Raw genomic sequence first — 22,830 nt, 5'->3', positions numbered from 1 at the left:
AACATAGAACTGATCTGACATTGGTATTGTAATAAGCAAGACAAATGAAGACATCCAAGCTTTCCATAATTCGTACAGAAGCCGTGTCAAGAAGTATCAGAATCCCCACCGGAACCCCCATCAACTTTCCTTTTCCAGAATTACGCAGCATCCGTCCGCCTCAGGACAATGTACAGCTAAAATGACCATCAGAGACAGACTAGATTAACAACAAATATTTAAACATCAACAGACAGACAGTTCGTTGCAGGAATTTAGAGAAAAATGCATGCATATGGCACCAAACCTGAAGATATTTGGAAAAGCACTATAGGAGTATAGATGACGCGATCTCCCACATTTTATACAACCATAGGTTAAAAAGAGGGCCCAGTGGATTTTTACAGCACATACCCAGGGTTATCCCAGCTGCGATTAAAAGGTGTGTAATTAAGAGACTATGTCCCTCTAGTTGGATATAATCCATCCACTTAGTTATGAAGGACCACAACCAGCGGGTGGGAAGGCAGAATCACCCTAGTAATTTCCTTGATTTGGACTACAACCTTTTTCTAAAAGGTTGCAAGAGTTCTTTACAGACAAGTAAACATATACTTATGAGATTAATGCAAAAGCAAAATAAGTGTACTTGGACAAACTAGTGTGATAAGTGTATATTCATATTAATTCATGGATATCACTTTCTCCTCAACAAATGTTTGCACTGAGGAGGGGGAAATGAAATGTCACAAAATATCTCAAATGATAATTCAATACAGCAAGAAAAAAGTGTAAAAAAATGTAACCATACCTGTGTTCCCAAAAGCGAAATCTCCGGAATTACTTGAAGCCAAATCTGCAAATGACTGACCAGTAGAAGAACTAAATCCATATAAGTCAAAGTTTTCCAACCCTATGGAAGAACACACAAGTTAATGGACAACATACATATACATTACAAAACCGTATAGGCCAGTCGAGAAGCCTAAAATAAGTATAAACCATAAATTCATGTTCAAATCCCAATCACTACATTATATTGGCTAATTCTGTATTCCTCTGGAAGAATGGAATAGATTGTCCCAGAACCCAAAGTAGTTTGAAAATGGGGATAGTTGGGCTTTCGAAGAATAGTTGACCCGGGCGGAGAGAGTCATGCCGGATGAGGCTTTATATACCAACGTTTGCTTTGGCTAGTTGTCTCTGCGTGAAGTTACTTGAAGTGGAAGGAAAGAATACAGCTGTATGTGTGAGCAGTCTAAGGTTCAGAAATTCCTGAATTGATTCTTCTGTACCTTCGACTTGGTGCCTTGGAGCATTGCTTACTTAATGCATTACTAAAACTAGCTGTTATACGTTTGGGTTGTCGCAACAAGACAATGTGGCTGTAGAGTGAAATATGAATCTGACTGGGCCGATTGGTATAACGAGGAAACACAAATGTGCACAGAGGAATTCTCAACTGTGTACCTGGGAATAATAGTCCAGAAGTATTTATTTTACTTTGTTCAAGTTAACACATGGTTAACTAACCTGCAATAATTAAAGTACTCCTTTGGCAAGTTCATCCAATAAGGTGTTAGGGAAACGTGGCCAATGTGTCAAAAGACAAGCGCACCAGAAAGTAAAAGAGGAAAACCTTCTATATTTGTGATCTGTGCTAAGGCATTTTATTTGCACAACCATCTATTGAGGGCTGTAGAACCTCTTAACTTAAGTTAGGACAGTCCACCCAACCAAAATCTAATACGGTAACGGGACAGAGCAGTCAGGTTTAACTCAGGAAAAGGGATGTTGACTGTCAAAAGGTACAGTTCACCCAGTTATCCATAGGAAGTACACCACACTGGTATACTGAAAAACGTACAGACTTATGTAACACATCTAGTCTATTAGTTAAAAAAGTACTTTAGTAAACAAAACAGTAAAAATACCAAATGTATTTTTAAAACAGCACAGTCCTAAAAGACAATATTCCCCAACTCTTTGCCTTTGCACTTAAACACTGACTTTGCATCAATGATATTGATATTTTATTTATATCGTGCTCGTAAACAAGTGTTTCAGAGCGCGGCAAGGGAGGGGCACATGGGAGAACAAAATAACGAGCTTACTAGGCCCAGTGACATTGAGAATGTGCAAGTGCATGGGAAAAGGAGGAAGGAAGGAACTTAAGAACTTCCTTTTTATGTAGGGGACCACCTTTCTTTCCTTAGTCTCTGTTTCTCTCTTTTTTTCCGTGTTAGTGCCATGATGCCTTCGGCGATAGTGCGCTCTAGAAGAATCGATTTGATTGATTGAATATATCGTAAGCCCACTAACTGGAGATAGGCATATTACATATGCCTATTACATTACATATACAAAGGGTGGGAAGAAAAGAAACCAGACATTCAAACAGTTAAAATAGTCTCTATAGCAGTGGTCTTCCAACTTTTTTGGCATGGCCCCCCCTGAGCAAAATGTGGGCAGGCCGGGATCCCCCTGCCCACGCCCCCAAAAATGCAAAATGGCCAGTAAGTCCAAATAGCATCATGTGCTGTCACCACACCTTGATCCCAGTATAGTCTCTGGGCTCCCCCACCTGCTCCCATCACAGTCTCTGGACTCCCTCATCCCACTCCACCACAGAACATGGACTCTCCCCACCCTGCTCCCACCCAAGTCCCTGACAACTGCAATCAGGTCAGTAGCTCTGAGAATACTGCTGTGAAATTACAGTGCATGCCCTGTCCCACACACAATTTGATCCCCGAAAGGTATGTTTTGGGCAAGGTGGGGCAGGTAGTTTGGGGACTGAGGGAGGGATGGCCATATGGATTGATTAGCCTCTCTGTGTGCAGTAAAAGGCGGTTATTTAATCAAATATCATGCATAACACCTGCATTTCTCGTCTCACATCTCCCTCCAAACTTATACCACTAGTTTTGGCTTACAAAGTTAAGTGGCAACTAAAGACAACAAAAAATGTTCACCACATGATATCATTAAAGGGTTTTCTGCTTTGGGGCTAAAACAGGCAGAGGAAGCAGCATGGCAGTCAGTTTGTTACCTGGATGCAAAGATTGCAAATAGCTGTGTGAAACGGTTCATTTTGAAGCTCTACAAGACAATTAAATAGAGGATAAATCCTTCAAAAGGCAAATACATATTACTTTTGTGGGCTTGAATGGATGCTGTGCCAGCCCAGTTCTCAATGTTCGGATGCATGTTTTGTGGTTTCCAGTATTAAGGCGTCAAGAAACAGCGAACCATCTTCAGGGCATTTCAATCTTTTTTATATAGAATACTAAGGCCCAACTTCATGCTAGCTAGTCCTTTTCAGATGCATTTAGCTCCACAAAGCAGCATTAACAAAACAATGCCGACACCGTTCATTTGGAGCTCTGCAATTTATTTTCCCTCTGCTGGCAACAATGGGTTTTGATACGAGCTTCCTCACTATTCGTACATTTTTCGAGCAAGGATGACCAAGTGAATTGCAGTAATAAATGCTTCTCACTGGCTGGCGCAATTGTGCGCTTCCAGCTCATTGTGCAGTGACAATGCTGGAGCTATGTGAAGGAGGCACGTGTAAACGGCTGGGCTTTTCTCAGGAAAAGTAGGAGACGTGATACTACGGCATCTAGGTTCCAAGCATTTCTTTTTTTTGTTGGTTTCCTCAGACTGGGGGTCATGGCATCTCATGTCCAGGGGGTCGCGCCCCACAGTTTCAATATCGCTGCTCTATAGGATACCAATGACAACACAAAGTCACAGTATTTCTAGACCTCTAGGACTGCGCATTTGAAAAATGCAAGTGCTGTCACTGTAAATAAGCATTCACGTTTACAGAAATGGTAGACATAAGTCATTTATAAAACACGCCTGTACACAGTGTTTCTAGGCGCGACAAGACAAGGGAGGAAAGACAGAGGGAGGACAAAACAAACTATCTTACTAGGCATAGTGTCATTCAGATCGTAGGAGATACAAAGTGCAGCAGGGAGGAAGAGGTGAAGTGCCTGGGGGCCTGGTATCTGCAAGACTGAGGGTAGCCAGGCAGCCAGTCAACGTAGCATACAGGTTGGTCAGATGGGGCGGGAGAGAGAAAGCATAAGCGAAGAGGAAGGTCTTGAGCAGCTTCCAGAATTTCAGGTGGTCTGGCTCAAGTTTGAGAGGGGCAGGGAGGCCATTCCAGAGGGAGGCACTTGCAGAGGAGAGAGAGAGATCTACCCGTTAGGGAGAATTCTCTGTAAAGGCTAATTTCCCAAACCTAGTGAGTCCCCCAGAAGCTTTGCTGGATTTTTTGGGGTTTATTTTTTTCTCCTGCTAAGAGTGAGACTCTTTTACTTCCACTCTTAGACATGATTTGAGGTTTTCCTTTGTCTTTCCATGTGTTTTATGGGCTATGGGTTCTTTTACTCCATAGGGTTTCATGTGTTTTTGATGTGGGTTACACAGCACCCTCCGTGCCATAACGCAGGGGATGTCGTAGCGACCCACCAACATAGACTCCATACCCTGCGACTGACTACTGTCTCCCAGGGCATGTAAAGTCACCATTGGCTTTGCTATTCCCAAATTATGAACAGAAACCAGTACAAACCATCATCTTGTGGACGTACTGGTCGGGGCCATTCGATTGCCCCGGGGTCTGTTGTTCGAGGGGGCACGTCTCCGTCCCCCCTGATCGAGTTTTGGCTGGTGGCAGTGGATACTACTTTTTATATTCGACCGCAAATATATCTCTATGGGATTTTCCCATTGTTGGAGGCTACCAACTTTAATTATTTAATGCCTATAGCCTCGAACATAGCGCCGGTTTATTTATTTAATATGAATTCACCGGTTGGTATTTTTTGCCAGAACTCGATTCTAAAATGGCGTTTGTGTTCTCTTCTGTGACTCCAACCCCAGTCGAGCCCTTTGTTCCACTTTTTGGCGGGCTTCTCCACAGAAGCCTCCAAAAGTGGTGCCACTATGTCTGGGTATCACAGGGGGTGTGGGAGGGAGTTTAGGCACCCTGGACTGAGTTGCCTTGGCAACTCAAGTCGCACTCTTGTGTGATTGGCCCAAAGGTGAGCCGGCCGGCTCACCACTTAGCATGTTTGATTGACAGCTAGGCTGAATGAATGGGGGTTTGCTGCATAAAAGCAGGGCTTTGGGGACTGGAACTTCAGAAGTCGCCACAGGACCTGAGAATCCAAGGAGGGAGAAGCTGAACTGACCTGCAACGACACCACCGGTGGAGCCCTGCTGAACCGTCTCACCACTTTTCCCGACGACAGAGGAGATCTCCAGTCCGGAGAGTCTTCTTCCTTTGACTGGTGGGGATAACCAGTTTTGCCTTCTTTTCACCTTCCTGGAGCATCTCGTGGCCGCCTTGCCCGTGCCAAGCACCCCGGCAACCGGAATACCACGGTTTACCACTACCGCGAATAGAAGGGTAGTACCTTTTAACCGAAGAACTCCACGGCTGGTTTCTTCCCTAGCAGTGCAACGACCTTCATCTTTCCTCCACGGCGAGACCTCCTCTTCCTCTGGACTAACCACTGACTTGCACCCGCTGCCAGGAACAACTGCCCCGCTGGAGCTTCCTTCCCACTTAAGGTACTGTGTCCCGCCTGGCTTCTCTTGCAACAGATCATTCGGGGTGACAGTAAAGCCTCGACTTTCTAACCTGGGCTGGCCTGGGGCAACCTAGCTAACTTTTCCTGACTTTAATTTCATTTTTTGTGTGTGAATCTACAAGACTCTTTGGGCATAACCCCACTGTGTGAACCTGGACCCCTTCTGCTTGCTCACTCCAAGAGTGGGCCTTGCAATTGACTTCCTTGCTCTCCAGTAGAACTCTGCCTATCCTGTCTTACTGTGGTTCTTTAAAAAGTATTGAAATTTGTGTGCTTCCATAACTCTGCCATTTTCCCTCCCTTTTTAAAAACTTATTAGAGTGCCATCTTATGGTTAAGCGCTCACCACTGTCGGAAAATAAGTGGTGTTTCTCACTAAGACTTGTCTAATAAGTAATTAGGGCTGTATATATATATATATATAATAGTGACTGTTGAATTTACTTACCTCTTCGTGCTAGTGTAATTTACAAGCGTGTCTTTAAATAAATAATTATATACTTTTACACCAAAGCTCTGGTCAGTGTTTGCTTGTGCTACTGTATCTCTGTACCTATTGTGTATACTATATATACTGCCCAACTCTTCTTGAGGGAAGTGACTGTTCAGCCACAGCTACCAAGTGAATCTGTGTGGTACAGACTGCTACCAAGTGGGTTTACTGCCAAATACCTGTAATCTTAAATCTTTTGCAGTGGTCCCTAAGGGAACTGCACAGGTTTCTGCCTAACACTACCCCCTACTCGCTGTCTAGAAAAGCGTCTGACCCTCAAAGTTGGAGGTGGCTGAGCGAAGGGTTCAAGGAGGAAGGCGTTTAGGAAAAGAGTTGGATGTAGTGCGGGCTTCAGCCCCAGAAAGCCTCGCGGACGATACAGAGGGTCTTGCACTTGATCCTTGCAGCCCCCGGGAGCCAGGGGAGAGATTTCAGGGCTGGAGAGATGTGGTCCCTGGGCTTGAGGCCAAGCAAAAGTCTTGCAGTCCTGTTCTGGATTAGCTGCAGAGCGCAGAGAGTAGAGAGTAGAGGAAGGCAGATTGAGAACAAGGCAGTTGCAGTAGTTCAGCATAGAGAGAACCAGGGTTCTGGTGACAGTGAGCTTCTGGGGGAAAGTGAGGTAAGGAAGACTACCTCAGAGGTGCAGCTGGTAGTGGGCCTTCTTGGCAACGTCCATGATGTGAGGAGAGAAGGAGAGTGGAGTCGAAGATGATACCAAGGTTTTTACCCTCGCAAGAAGGCGAAGGAAGAGGGCCCAAGCAGGGTGGACAGGGAGGGGAAAGCGGGAGCTGAAGGATCTCAGTCTTACTGGTATTAAGGTAGAGATCATTGGAGGAGCACCACTCCTGAATCACGGATAGACGGTCAGGAATGAGCGAGAGAGGAGGCCGAGGGTAGCCTGAAGGAGAGCCGAGTGTCATCCACATAACATTGAAAGTTAAAGGATAAGGTACATATAAGATGGGCCAAGTAGAGATTAAAGAGCCAGGGCGAGAGGTTAGAGCCCTGGGGAACACCACATGTGGAAAGAGAGAGGTGGCAGAGGGAAAGGACCCAAGTTGTACCTGGGAGGGTCGGTTCGGGAGGAAGGTGGTCAACCAAGCCAGGGCCTGATCCGTGATGCCCAGGTTCTCACAGGGACCATTGATCAGGATGGCATGATTCACTGTGTTGAAAGCAGAGGAAAGATCCAGGAAGATGAGGACAGATGGAATGCTAGAATCGAGATTAGTGAGCAGATCTTCACGGGTGTTTAGGCGAGAAGTTTCCGTGCCTATGGCTGCTCTGAAGCTAGACTGATGGTCATGGAGACAACCAACAGATTCAGTGTGGAGAGTAAGCTGGGAGATGGCCAGCTTTTCCAGGAGTTTGCCCAGGAGCGATAGAGATCGGGCGGTAGTTTGCTGGACAAGAAGGATTGGCAGAAGGCTTTTTCAGGAGGGAGTGCTTGAGGAGAGAGGGGAAATTCCAGTGGTAAGAGTGATTGCAGAAATTGCCCAAGGCTGGAGTGAGGCCATCAATGTGCTCCATGAGGGTACTGGAGGAGCAGGGGAGCACCTGCTTGGACAACAGAAGGGAGGGGGAGAGGCGGCCGGAGGAAGGCCAAGAGAGGTAGAGGGAGAAGAAGAGGAGAGCAAGAAGAGGATGTCCTGAGTTTTAGTGGTGAAGTGAGAAGCCAGCGCAGTACAGAGGGCCTCAGAGGGAACCAGAGGTGGAGACTGCAGAAGGATTGACCAGCTCCTTGCAGATTTTAAAGAGTTTGGCCGGGTTATTAGAGGCAGCAGATATACAGGCTTGAATGTAGGTTCTCTTCTTGGACAGGACACAGTCTGTATTGCCTTTGGCACAGGCTAGTTTGTCAGAGGATGCTTCCAATGACCTCCACTTCCTCTCAGCCACCCTACACTTCCGTTTCAGGGCAGCAAGATAGGAGTCAGTTGCACTTAGAGGTAGGCTTCAAACGGATTCCTGTGACAAGGGCAAGGACATACACAGTGCTGGAAATAGAAAGATGCAGGTTAGAGGGCTGTGTCAGGGTGCGAGTCAGCTGCAGGTGTAGGGGAGAAGAGAAAGTAGCGGCAAAGGCCTCCACTGACACACGCTTCATGAACCGAATGACCGAGAAGTTAGGTGGCATTGCTGGGATCGGCTTTCCTGGGGAACAGAGCTTCAGGTGAGAGGGGAGCAGAAAGTGGTCAGTCCAAGAGAGAGGAGTGGTGAGAGGTTTCGAGAGGGGGATGTCTGAGGAGGTGAGAACATGCAATGTGTGTCGGACCATAGGGTAGAATGGAAAGTGTTGCAAGGTTGCGGAAGGGCCCAGAGGAGGTATTAGAAGCATCCAGATGGATGTGGAGTTCTCTGAGGAGGAGCAGTTGAGAGGTATAGGCAAGGAGAGAAGGAGAGGTCAGCCCACTCTGAGAGAAAGAGGGCGACCTGGCCAGGTGGCCACAGTCAGAGAGAGACCAGGAGAGATAGAGAGCCTGCAGACTAGGCATTCCAAGGAGGAGTAGGCCTGCGTGGGAATGAGTAGGTATCCACTCTGGAAAGATCAGAGCTACTCCACCTCCAGGCCAGTTGGTTCTGGGATCAGAGAGGATTTTGTAGCCCTCCAGGAAGAGTGTCTCAAAACTCGTGACAGAGCTGGCCACGAACCATGTCTCGTGAGAGCCAGAACATCCAGGTCAAGTTCTTCAAGGAGGCATCCAGGTCAAGTTCTTCAAGGAGGTGGCAGATGTCAGAGGAGTGTTTGACAGCAGAGCAAGATTTATTTTTATTTTTTTATTAGCTTTATTTCTGCACTAGGCCACAAAAGCATACAGTTCAAAAACATCATAAAAGGGTTAAAACACACAATTATAATTGATTCACAGCTAATAAACATTTAACAGTATGTGGCTGCCGCTATTTAAAGTGTGATTCTTACCATGCAGTTCAACTAATTTAATCATTTTTTCCTGCAGGCCTGATACCCATAGATGTGTGGAATTGTGTTTACCAGTAATCATTTGCCAAACACAAGGCATAACGAAACAACAGCAAAGCATCCCTCGTACGACGTATGCCACACTTATTGCACAATGTCTTTAGGTACTTAGGTAAGCCACAAATTTGACAATTGTAATATCGCACTGCATCCCATTTGCATGTACGACAAGCCAGATTTAATTGGCCCATCCTGAATATTGTATACAGATAGCGTGCATATGGGGGTGATAACATCTAAATAGCTCTCAAACCCTGGGAGCAATTTACCTCCCAGGCAGAAAGCCCCCATGGCCAACCTGCTACAAGCATTGATCATATTTTTTTCCGTATCCTCCAGCACCAAGCTTTTCAACCTAGTAGCTAGGCCTGCTGGGAAATCTGCAGGGTTATCCCAGCAGGCCTCTAGGTGGTATTTTGTCAGGAAAGTTTTGATATGGGCAAACCAAGGCAGGGATTTGCCGCCCTCGTACTCCAACATATGTATTATAGCCTTGCGATATACCCTGAGCTATGGGGTTGTCCATACCTTGACCCAATGCAAAACCGGCCTTAGGGCAAAAGCCGCGCCTATCGGCATATAGACCAACTCTAGGTAAAGTTTGAGAAACCCGCCCTATACCAATCCCAGTTTGTTAGCAGCTACATGGCCCCAAATCTCTGCACTGTACATTGCTGCAGACTTAGCTTTGACAGTATACATGGTAAGGGCAGGTGTATTAGCCCTCTGACCTTGTGCACAGTAAAATCTCCACATTGCGCCACTGTATTTATCTAGGGTTGCACTAGATTTAACCAAAGGTGGGGTCCAGTCACCCTTGTCAGAATGAATTTTAGCTGGAAGACTAGTGTTTTTTTTCCCTATGCTAACCTCCAGTTGGAGATCTGTGCGCTTCTCAACAAACGCTCCCAAGGTAACTTCCAGCCCCCTGGTGGACATAGACAGGAGGACTGCGTCATCCACAAAAAAGGACAATCAGGATGGCTTCAAAGCCCAGTTTGGGATGGTCAAAGCTCTTAGACTTGACATGGCGTATGACTGTCAATGTATAGCAGGAACAACAAGGGGGCAAGGACGCACCCCTTCCTCACCCCTGTGTTACTGCAAATTGTTCAGTCAGTTCCTCTCCCAAGCCCCATCGCACTGGTGTATTACTTCAATACAATTGAACGATAATTTGCAGGAGATTTTCTGGGGTTCCCCCTATCAGCCGTGATGGACCACAGCGTGTCCCATGACACGCAGTCGAAAGCGGTCAGGAGGTCCACAAACACAATACAGATTCATGTTCCTCAGGGCCGCATACTTCTGCGTTACCAGGGCTGATCTGTAGTTCTTATTTTAGGGGGGCAATGCCGCCTGTAAATTATCAGTAAGACCCTCCTGGACAATCGATGTTTGGAGATGCTCATGAATAGCTCCCGCAAATACCTTACCTACCACATCAGGTAGGGATATGGGCCTATAGTTTATCAGGTCATCTCTTCCTCCTTTTTTGTATATATCGGGATTATGGTGGCTTTTTGACAAGACGGGGGCACCCTATCTGCTCTGAGAATCACTTTGAACAGGTGATATAGAGCCGGCACCATATGCTGGGCTCGTCCTTAGCTGGATCAATAGGAACGCAATCAGGTCCCGGCGCCTTACCCCATCGTTGCAAGGTAATTGCATTGCGGACCTCCCGTAGCTCCAACCTGAGGGGGCATATGGTGCCACCTTTGTTTGGATGAAACTCGGATGGGCCTGCCACTCCAAAGAGTCTCTGGAAGTGGTCTCTCCATGTGGTTGGAGTAATGTTGTTTACTGGGCCGTTACCATTGACTTCTTTGTTCCCATTGACAATTTTCCAGAACAATTTAGAATCCGCCATTTCAGATGCTTCATGGAGCTTTGCCCCACTCCTGCCAGGCTGCCCTGTCCTTTTTGGTTTTAATCAGCTGTCTATAATGCTTTCTATGAAGCCTCAGTTCACCACTGGGCCCCTCATTATACAATCCAAGAGTTCCGACCTAGCAGTCCTGCACTCTGTATTGTACCAATGAGCCCCCTGGATGGCATGTTTAACTTTCATGTATGGTTTGGTAACAAAGAGCAACATACCCAGGGTCAACCTTTCATATGTAGCAGACATTTTGGCATCAGGGGTTTCCGTAGATAGTAAGTACTCCAGATCGGGCAGAATTATATCGTAAATCCCAGGTTTCAGGGACTGGAGATCAAGATCAGACCACTTGGATAGTTTGTTTTACCTGGCCTTCAATTAACACCATTAATGGGTTTAGTCTGAAGAGACCTCTCATGCATACCCACAGGTTCCATTTTAGGGACAGGGGCCTGTTAGGGAGAATTCTCTGTTTAGGCTGAATTTCCTAACCTAGTAAGTCCCCCCAGCAGTTTGCTGGATTTTTGGGGTTTATTTCTTTCTCCTGCCAAGAGTGAGACTCTTTTACCCTCACTCTTGGGCATGATTTGAGTGCGTTTCTTTGAATCTAGATGTGTTTAATGGGCTATGGGGTCTTTTACTCCATAGGGCTTCATGTGTTTTTGTGATGTGTGTTACACAGCACCCTCAGTGCAGTAACACAGTGGTGTCATAGTGACCCCCCAGTATAGACTCCATACCCTGGGACTGACTACTGTTTCCCAGGGCATGTAAAGTCACCATTGACTTTACTAGTCTTAAATTCTGAACAGAACCAGTACAAACCATCATATTGTGGACGTACTGGCTGGGGCAATTCAATTGCCCCGGGGTCTATTAGTCGAGGGGGCACGTCTCCGTCCCCCCCTGATTGGGTTTTGGCTGATGGCAGTGGATACTACTTTTTATATTCAACCGCGAATATTTTCCTATGGGATTTCCCATTGTTTTAGGCTACCATCTTTATTTAATTTACGGTAGCCTCGAACATACTGCCGGTTTATTTAATTAATATTAATTCTCCGGTTGTTATTTTTTGCCAAAACTTGATTCTAAAATGGCGTTTGTGTTCTCTTCTGTGACTCCAACGCAAGTCGAGCCCTTTGTTCCACTTTTTGGCGGGCTTCTCCACAGAAGCCCTCCAAAGTGGTGCCACTCTGTCTGGGGTACTTAGGAGGGGTGGAGGGGGATTTAGGCACCCTGGACTGAGTTGCCTAGGCAACTCAAGTCGCACTCCGTCCTGATTGGCCCAAGTGGTGAGCCGGCCGGCTCACCACTTAGCATGTTTGAGTGACAGCTAGGCTGAGTGAATGGGGGTTTTCTGCATAAAAGCAGGGCTTTGGGGACTGGAACTTCAGAAGTCGCCACAGGACCTAAGAATCCGACGAGGGAGAAGCTGAGCTGACCTGCCACGACACCACCACCGGTGGAGCCCTGCTGGACCGTCTCACCACTTTTCCCAACGACAGAGGAGATCTCCCGCCGGAGAGTCTTCTTCCTTTGACTGGAGGGGATAACCAGTTTCACCGTCTTTTCGTCTTTCCGACGTACCTCGTGGCCGCCTTGCCTGTGCCAACCACCTCGGCAACCGGGATACCACGTTTTACCACGACCGCGAACAAAGGAACCATCTTTAACCGGAAAACTCTGCGGCTGGTTTCTTCCCTGGTAGTGCAATGACCTTCATCTTTCCTCCAAGTCGAGATCTTCTCTTCCCCTGGACGACGACGAGACTTGCACCCACTGCCAGGAACAACTGCCACCGCTGGAGGATCCTTCCCACTTAAGGTGCCGTGTCCCGCCCGGCTTCCCTTGCTACCGACTGTACGGGGTAGATTTAGCCCCCGGCTTTTGAACCTGGGTTAGCCTGGGACACCCTGGCTAAACTTTCCTAAAGCCTCTCTAAACTCTTTTTGAACCCTCTGCAAGACTTTCAAAGCCTAGTGTAACTGTGTGATCTTGGGCGCATTTGTGCTCTGCTCTCTCTAAGAGTGGGCCCAGCCTTTGGACTTTGGCTCACCAGTGACTTTTGCTCTTCTGCCTTGCTAACAGTGTTCCTGAATCTAAGAGTGGTGTACCTTTCCATATTCTGTCTTTCCCTCCCTTTCTCACAAACTTATTGGAGTGCCATCTAGTTAAGTGCTCACCTCTGTATGAAAATAAGTGGTGTTTTACTGTGACTTATCTGATAAGGAAAAAGGGGTGTATATATTACAATAGTAACTGTGTTTAGAATATTTTACAATAAGAGTGCTGGAGTGTTTCAAACAGTGTGTTTTTAAATAAATAATTATATACTTTGATACCAAAGCTCTGGTCAGTGTTTGCTTGTATTGGTGTGTGTGAGTGCCTATTGTGTATACTTTGCATACTGCCTAACTCTTCCTGAGAGAAGTCTGACTGCTCAGGCACAGCTACCAGGTAAATCTGGGTGGTACAGACTGCTACCAAGTGGGTTTACTGCTAACACCTGTAGTCCTAAATCTTTTGCAGTGTTCCCTAAGGGAACTGCACAGGTTTCTGCCTAACAGGGCCTATGATCACTGACTTGGTTATCCAAGACCGCAAAGGTTTTAGCACTTGGCCACAGCCCTGAAGCTAGAAAAATATAATCTATATGTGTAGCATTATCATGTTCCTAGTATGTGGGCCTGGCTGGCTGGTTATCCACGAACCGCCCATAACATGGCCTTAATGCCATGCCCAAAAAGAAGAGTTGCACAACCCATGGCCCGTGGATGCTCCCTCCTCGGGCCAATGGCCCTCAGCACAGGGATATCCCGCACCTAGTCATGATCATCCCACAGCCTCCCCCCCCTCCCAAGTCCAGCAATGGTTTGATCTGCAAATTCAGACCCCCCCCCTATCATTATAATCCCGGAGATCGTACCTTCCCTGGGTTCCCTGATTCCACAAGCCTTCTAGTCTAGTCCAATGCATTAACTGGGTGCTTATTTGAGACCTGGTTAAAGACATTAAGACAAATATACAGGTTCTCACCCTGCGAGGTGCACACCAACATCTGTACATCGGGGGAACTAGATTCTATTATTGGGGTTTGCCAATCCCATCCAAATCGGTTTTAATCCAGGTTGAAAGCCCACCCAAAGGTCTACCTTTTTTCCCCTTGGTCGTGGGGATTTTGCATACCTCATAACCCTGGAAGGAAAGCAGTGATTTTGCCCAGGTCAAAGCCCCATATGAAGCTGCACCAAACGGGGTCTGTAAGGGGTTTCCTCAGCCCAGCTATATTCCATGAAATTATGCCAACTTCATTCCCTCTTGGTTGCAACTAGACTACGGGGGTAGGAGAATGTCAATCTACAACTTCCAGGTCCACACCCAGTGTTAGTGCCGATCTCCTGTCTAGGGGCCACTTTGTTCCTTAGCACTGGGTTTTGCATGTTTAATCTCAAGGTCCCTTCAGTTGGTTTATTATATGATCCAATTGTTATTCTCGAGCTCAAGGGTTGATATGCCTGGTACTCAATGGACAATAGGACCTCCATTAGGTGGGCACTTTTCGAAGAGATCAAAATCACATCACCACCACTGTGAGGAGATTGGGGGGCTCTGTCTCGCAGTGAATTACTGCCCTTTTGATTAATTTACACCCTCTGTTTGTGAGAGATTTCTGCGATTCATAAGCCCCATTTACCACCTTTGCCACACTGCATAGTGTTACCGAATAAGTGGGTGGACCGCCCCCAACTCCACATTGATCACGTGGTTGGTTCTGCGGGCCAGTACTATGGAGGCTCTCCCACCTTCTATCCCTCCCCCAGCCCAGGGGAATCGAACTTGGTGCGCAAATCCCGGGCATGGAGGTTTTCCTTTGGTTCGGGTAGGTTTCATCTCAAGGTCCCTTCAGTTGGTTTATTATATGATCCAATTGTTATTCTCAAGCTCAAGGGTTGATATGCCTGGTACTCAATGGACAATAGGACCTCCATTAGGTGGGCACTTTTCGAAGAGATCAAAATCACATCACCACCACTGTGAGGAGATTGGGGGGCTCTGTCTCGCAGTGAATTACTGCCCTTTTGATTAATTTACACCCTCTGTTTGTGAGAGATTTCTGCGATTCATAAGCGCCATTTACCACCTTTGCCACACTGCATAGTGTTACCGAATAAGTGGGTGGACCGCCCCCAACTCCACATTGATCACGTGGTTGGTTCTGCGGGCCAGTACTATGGAGGCTCTCCCACCTTCTATCCCTCCCCCAGCCCAGGGGAATCGAACTTGGTGCGCAAATCCCGGGCATGGAGGTTTTCCTTTGGTTCGGGTAGGTTTCCTCCCGAAACCTACTGGTGGGGAGAAGAGGAGGGTTGTCTAGCCTCACTCATGGAACCCTTGTTCCCTAGGCTTGCACTGCTATTTTACACCCTGCTTTGGGCTTGCAAGCACAGTGATCACTAGGTGCAAGATTACACCTATTGCGCTGGCTGGGCTCGGGCCACTTGCTTTGGGCACAGTGGAATTCCCTTTTGTAGGAACAACAGAATGTATCCTCGATACCTGCTAAATCCATTCCAAACCCAACGAGTTTGGTCCTGATCAATTTCTCCAGTGACCCATATAGAACCATAATTGAATGGAGATCGGCCCCAAGTGTTCCCAAATCCTCCCCACCGAGCCGACCCTTGAAGCTGCTCTTTTCCTGCACTGGATCCGTTTGCGTGCGTCCTTTGATCCCCTTACCATTCCCCTTGCTTCCAGGCGGGCGCACTAATCGACTTGCGAGTGGCAGTTTTAAGCCTTCTGCCGGTGTAGCTAAGCCTACCCTGTCCAAGTCTCCTCCATCCCTGGTCTCCCCTTCACCCAGTATTTGGAATCTATTGGATATATGTACCATAATTTCATCAGTACACCTACGAGCAGTGGGTTGTGCTAGGACTACATTCTCCTCAGGTATGTCTGGCTCCTTGTGTGTTCGGGTGGGATTGTCCAACAATAATAAGTCAACTCCATTATGGTGGAGTTCAATAATCGGGACCCCTTTAGCCCTGCTGATCTCGGGTTGCAGGTGGAAATTCTGTCCCCCTCCTGACCTGAATATTTCCTGATCTGAAAATTGTCCAGGGGTCATTACATTTATCAAGCCTCTTGTTCGTTTTCCATCAGTGGGATGGTTTTAGCGCTTGTGCTACACTTTCAGGCAGCAAGATTTTAGAATCATCAATCCCAGTCGCACAGTTCGATACTATGGTACCTGCAAAGCTAGCGGTGGTGTCATGTTTCTCCCCTTTGGGCATTCAAGGTCCTGGAGGAGATCCTTGATCTCGGTTATGATGGTATTAACATCCCTTATGGGTTCAAACAGCTTGAAGGCCCTTTTGCTTCCTGCTTTAGGTGAGATGGATTTCACAGCTTTCCATTTTATCATTTTATCATTTTTGGGGAGTTGCCAATCTTGTTGCAAATGTTCATATAAAACCAATTTTAAAATGTCACAAAGTCACACATTGATTATACAAATAGTTAAAATATTAGAACTTCAAACTTTTGGGGCATAACTTACTTTAAGAAACCATGCAAAAATGTTAACCACAGTATAACCAAACAGTATCGCCAAACCACCTGGACAAAAGTCGATTGTGAGAGTGACCTGTAATATAAATATCCAAAGTGTAGGTGCCGATACGACCAACAAAGGATGACACCACGGTATTGCTAAGTGAAATCAGAGAAGAAGGAAAGTGTAGCACAAGACGGCGGGGGGGTGCGGGGAGGGGGGTAGGAACACCCGGTAGTTCAAGGAGCGCACAAATCCGAGTCTTCCCCAACCCCTCACCAGTTTGTTCGTGCCAAACTGCTCACTCCTTACATGTTGCTCCTATTTCCTGGAAAACCAGCGCTGGGCGACCCTATAAGATGTTTCGATCAGCAAGGAATTTTCCTGCAGATGTGCCACGTGGGACTTTCTTTTGGTGAGATAGTGATGGAAAAAAGCAATGTTGTTGAGAGTATAGACCTCTGTGTGATCCATGCTCGAAAAACAGCTACGCCCGTGTTCCCTGCGGGCTCAGTAATACATTCCCCAGCTCTTTCCAACAAACATCTGCAAACATTCTAACAAACTTCTGCAAAGCTGTAGGCAGCAGTAGGTAACAGGCGGCGATTCACAGCATCTTGGAGTTCTTTCCACAATTAACAATTGAGTTACTTTGAGGAACAATTATTTGCAGGGTTGTATAATCGCCAAACATGGAAGGTAGAAGGGAGGAATATTTCTATGTTTAAAACTACTACTTGCCCTTGCCGCCAAGAAATCAGTTTTCACAAAATAGGCCCGCTGCTTCAAACAGCCGGCAGCAGAACACAGCCACCCTTTCCCGCAGCCGGGACATGAGAACATCCAAGGTGTGACCGGCAGAGCGTGTCAGATCATAGGGTAGAATGGAAAGTGTGCCGCAGTGGTAGCGGAAGAGCCCAAAGAGATTAGAAACCTCCAGATGGATGTTGAGGTCTCAGAGGAGGAGAAGTTGAGAGGTAGAGGCGAGGAGAGAAGAAGAGAGGTCAGCCCACTCAGAGGAAGAGGGGAGTGACCTGGCCAGGTGGCCTGTAGGTGGTGGCCACAGTCAAAGGCTGTGAGATATGGAGCCTGCAGACCAAGCATTCAAAGGAGGAGTAGGCCGGCATAGGAATGACAGAAGCAGGGATCCACTTCAGAAAGATCAGAGCTACACCACCTCCAGATTGGTTGGTTCTGGGTTATGGAGAGGATCGTGTAGACCTTCAGGAGGGGAGTGTCAAAACTTGTGACAGCATGCCGTGAACCATGTCTCGGGGAGAGCCAGGTCATCCAGGTCAAGTTCTTCAAGGAGGTGGCAGATGTCAGGGGAGTGTGACAGCAGGGCTAGACTTGAGAGTAGAGACGTGGAACAGGTTGCCACATTTGAAAGAATTCCGTGGAGGGGTACAAGCTTGAGAGACACCCTGCAATGGTGGTAGGGGGCCAGGGAGTCAGCAGACGATGGAGATGGCAAAGTAGCCAGAGAGGAAGCAGAGGGTGCCAGTGAGGTGACGGGAGAGAGGTCGCAGAGGAGCCGGAGAGGAGCTTGGGGGAGAAGGAAGGAAGTTGTTAAGACGCAGGAGACACCCATCAAAAAGGAGGAGATTGGGTTGAGGGCCCTGGACCAAGACGGTGCCATTCAGATAGACATTAATGATGGTATTGGAGGAGTGACCAAGAGGACCTCCCACCGAGTGCCACCATGGAGTGGAGAAGAGGAAAAAGGGGAGAGAACCAATACCACATGGAGAGGGAATGACAGAGGATGTTGGTAAGGGTCTGACTGGAGGAAGCACTGATGTAGGTATCGGCGATAGGGAGGCCTGGGTACGACACCAGGATGTCCCTCTTTAACTTCTTACTTCCTGACCTAGTGATAGGATAGGAGATAGAGTAGCAGTTTGAGAAAATAGGGGAGACAAAGCACCATAAAAGGTGGGAGGGAGAGGAGGGATGTACAGCCCAATGCCACGCAGAGGGGATCATGGGGTCGTGGGCACATTAGGGAACAAACAGAGGTGCTGATAGGTGCACTCAGCAGTACATGGAACTCCCGGCAGGGCATCTGGAGCGGGCAAGAGCATAGTTGGACACAGTAAGCAGGACCAAAGTTACCACAGTGCAAAACACCCAGATTCAACTTTCCTAAAAAGAGGGAAAAAGGCCAAGTTTTTAAAACAGCAGCAATGCAAAATACCCAGATTAAAGTTTCCTAAAAAGGAGAAAGGCCTAGAACAGTGCAAAAAGGAGATGCACAGATGTAAACGCACACAAACATTACACTTTTAGCCAGAGAGCACAAGTACAAAGCAACAAGGAGATGCACTCTTGCTTTCCCTACTGGGCTCTCTAATCGCTACTCCGTAAACTATCCAGCTCCCTACTGGCTACAGCCTCACCCTCGCCTTTAAAGTCCTCACTTTCTTTCCATCACAGTGATTGGGACAATAGTGCCTCCTTCGTATGGATCCACGCTTCTCACTGTGGTGTTGAATGTATTTTTAATTATTGGCATAAAACCCATTGGACCCAAACTGGCTGCAGTAAAGATGTCAGAAGGCTTGTTAGTAACCCCCTCTCCCAAAACAGTTTTCAGAGTATCAGATGAGTAAAATCTTTCCTGTAGAAATCAAAGGGACAACGTGAACCTGCATGTATGGGTAAAAAGGCAGGCAAGTCCTAGTTCTACCCCACATGTGTGTACTTGGCCGCAAGTCCCCATGGGATGATCAGAGAAGAACAAAATTAGGAGCTACAGTGGTCAGATCGAAAATCAGAAGTGCCAGACGATGTAGCCCAGCAGGAAGAGCCCCAATGGAAACCAACTGAAAAATGTGTTTGAGACGGTTACATGTAATTCTGACTTATGAAAAAATAACATACAAAACAAATAATTCCAAAATAACTAATTTCTTTTTCATTGTTTTTGGCAGGGTTCCCCTAAACCTCCTGCCTATTTTTTTTAAGAATATTTTTCCCCACCCCCAAAACCACTATTCCCGGTCACATCATTTACATCTTTTTTCAAAATAAGTAATTTTGGTATTCGTTATTTTTTCCATTCATTATTTTTTCATTCATTTTGTATTCAATATAATCATTACATACCGCTTGAGACACATCTGAATAGTCTTGACCACAAACCACAGGTACCCGTGAGGATAAGGATCATGAATAACCCACCACCCGAGAGATGAACAAGTTACTCTCTTACCTGGTAACCTTCTTTCGATGGGATGGTCCGACGACGTATTCCATATCTATGACAGTAATCACCACAGCTGTGCTGCTTCGGAAAATCTTCGGCGTCTGCGTCCTGCGTCGATGACGTCGATACGCCGCCCTCGAGGACCTCCTCCGACGGCCGACGTCACTGGATGTTGTAAGTACGACGCCCGTAGCCTCAGTTGTAGTTTTTTCCCCAGAACGTGTGGCACCAGTTTCTGACAGTCTGACACACAAAGCCTTGCAAAAACGTAAGCTGCAATCGCATATGAAATTCTGTAGCGGGGAAGGCAGGGAGGGAGCGATATGGAATACGTCGTCGGACCATCCCATCGAAAGAACGTTACCAGGTAAGAGTAACTTGTTCTTCGAGGGGATTGGGTCCTCCGACATATTCCATATCTATGACAGACTCCCAAAGCAGTACCAATGCAAGGAGGTGGGAAAAGAATTTAGAAAACAAATTTAGAATGCCCAATCAAATTTATTTATTTTTTGCATTTTTAAAGCGCTCACACAGCCCGTGGGCATCGAGGCACTGTTACAGGAATTGTTAGTTTTTTTCGTCTTGTAATTGTTTTTGGTCTTAGTTGCTTATTTATAACGCGCTTAAACACCCAGAGGTTTCTAAGCGCGGACCCGGGGATCGAACCTGTGTTGCTTCGTGTCGTCTTGTTTCCAAGGCGCGCATATTGCCGCTAAGCTATCCTCCCGGGACGAAATTGCGTAGTAAAGGACCGTCTTGCCAATGGCCAGATCCTGCCAACGGATATAAATCGAGGGAGTAGTGACGTACAAAAATATGTACCAAAGCCCAGGTGGCTGCATCACAGATGTTACGAATAGGAACACCCCTCTGTAGGGCAGTAGAGGCAGCCATACCCCTGGTAGAATGGGCCCGCAAGCCGACCGGTGGGTCCTTACCCGCCAAGCGGTAACACTCAGAAATAGGCAGAATAATCCAGCGAGACAGTCTGTTTCGTCACAGCTTGTCCCAAACGCTTTCCAGCGTAACCAATGAAGAGAGTTGATCGTCCACTCTGACCCGGGACATGTGTGAAATATAAAAGCTTAACGCTCTCCTAGGATCAAGCCTATGGAGCCTCCCCTCTTCCTTACCAGGATGTGGAGGTGGATAAAACGCCGGAAGAACCACCTTCTGGCCTAAATGAAATTCCAACACCACCTTTGGAAGAAAGGAAGGACGCACTCTAAGGACCACCCTGTCCTTATGAAACACAGTGAAGGGTGGCTTAACTGAAAGTGCCTGTAACTCACTCACTCTGCGAGCGGAAGTGATCGCAACCAAAAATACAGTTTTAAGAGTCAGCAGTCTCAAAGGGCATGAATGCAAAGGCTCAAACGGAGCACCCATCAGAAACTTGAAAACAAGGTTCAAATCCCAACCAGGCACCTGGAAAGGTGACAGAGGAAATACATTAGTGAGCCCTTTCAGAAACTGAGAAATTAAAGGAATTTTAAAATAGGAACACTCTTCAGACGAGTGCTTAAATATGGACAGCGCCGCCAGGTAACCTTTAACGGTACTCACTTGCAAGCCCCTGTGGGCCAAAGAAAGCAAAAAAGACAGAACCATGGGAATGTCACATGCAAAAGGAACCACATTCTTAACCCTGCACCAGTCGAAGAACTTACGGCAACGGTACAGGGACTTTGTTGCTGGCCGTCTGGCCTATAGCAACACCTCCATCACGTCTTCAGGGAGGTCCCAATCCTTATACCTCAACCTTTCAGAAAACAAGCGCGAAGGTTGTGGGCTCTGACCTCTGGATGGAGAACCTGACCCCCTCCCCCTCCCCACTCGTGAGAGCAGATTGTCTCGGTAGCGAAGACGACGTGGAGGGCAGATGGAGAAGTCGAGAAGGTCCGGGTACCACCTCCTCTGGGCCCACACCGGAGCAATAAGGATCATCCGGGAACCGAACCTCCGTAACCTCCGCAGTACTTGCGGGATGACGGGGACTGGAAGAAACGCGTACAGCAGTGGGAATGACCACTCCACCACAAACGCGTCTCCTAAGGCTCCTTTTGGAGGAAATTCCCGCAAGCAGAACCTCTCGCACTTGCGGTTGACACTGGAGGCAAAGAGATCTACTTGAGGGGTCCGACAAAGGGCGAAGATCTCAAGGAGAATCTCCTGAGCCAACTCCCACTTGTGAGAGATCGCGCTCTGCCTGCTCAGAGTGTCCGTCTCGTTTTCGACTTCGGCCAGATGAACTGCCGAGATCGTAACTTCCTGCTGGATTGCCCAGAGCTGCATCGCCTCTCTGCACAGAGGAAGTGACCCTGCCCCCCACTTTTTGTTGAGGTAGTGCATGGCCACCGTGTTGTCCGTCAGGATCAGGACATTCTTCCCTCGCACAGTCGGCAGAAAAGCCTTCAGGGCTAGCCTGACGGCCCTCAGCTCCAACAGATTGATATGGAGTCTGTACTCCGACGGAGACCAACGACTGCTGACTCAACTCGCTGGCATGAGCTCCCCATCCCGTGAGGGATGCGTCCGTCACGATCGTCACCTCCGGCCAGGGTAGCCAAAATGGAGCCCCCTTCATCAGATTGCCTTCGACGGCCCACCACAGGTGGTCCTGGGCGACCGAGGACGGCACCTGAACAGGGTCCAACAACCTGCCGGAGGACAGACCACTGGAGCTTGAGTGCCCATTGCAACGATCTCATCCGCAACCTGGCCGCTGGCACCAGAAGAATGCAGGATGCCATGAGGCCGAGCAATCTCAAGAACTCGAACGCTGGGAGACTCTAGGCAAGCTGAAACTTGTGCACCATCTGCTGAATGTGATGAGCCCTCACCTGGGGACGTGTCGAGCACAGCTCCGATGTACTGGAGCCTCTGAGTTGGTGTCAAATGGGACTTCTTTAAGTTGAGGGAGAAGCCTAGCTTGTGGAGGGAGTGGCAGGTGACTGACAGATGATCCAAGACTTGCTCTGGAGAGCGCGCCCTGATCAACCAATCGTCCAGGTAGGGATAGACGTGAATCCCTCTTTTCCTGGGGTGCGCTGCCACCACTACAATGAGCTTGGTGAAGACCCTTGGGGGGGGGGGCGAGATCAATCCGA

At 47.6% G+C, this 22,830-nt stretch overlaps 1 protein-coding gene across 1 annotated transcript in view; it reads right to left on the bottom strand.

The window, feature by feature from the left end:
- Nucleotides 1-22,830, bottom strand: part of LOC138526300 (E3 SUMO-protein ligase RanBP2-like) — a 1,418,318-nt gene that overhangs the window by 205,012 nt on the left and 1,190,476 nt on the right. The window contains exon 25 of the mRNA XM_069636875.1: nt 791-892. Coding sequence (XP_069492976.1) covers nt 791-892 — 102 coding nt within the window. The remainder of the gene's footprint in view (nt 1-790; nt 893-22,830) is intronic.

Source organism: Ambystoma mexicanum, chromosome 7p (genome assembly GCF_040938575.1).
Source record: "Ambystoma mexicanum isolate Mex_15411 chromosome 7p, UKY_AmexF1_1, whole genome shotgun sequence".
Taxonomy (NCBI): Eukaryota; Metazoa; Chordata; class Amphibia; order Caudata; family Ambystomatidae; genus Ambystoma; species Ambystoma mexicanum.
The sequence above is the reverse complement of the archived record's forward strand: the minus strand, read 5'-3'. Positions and strand labels throughout refer to the sequence as shown.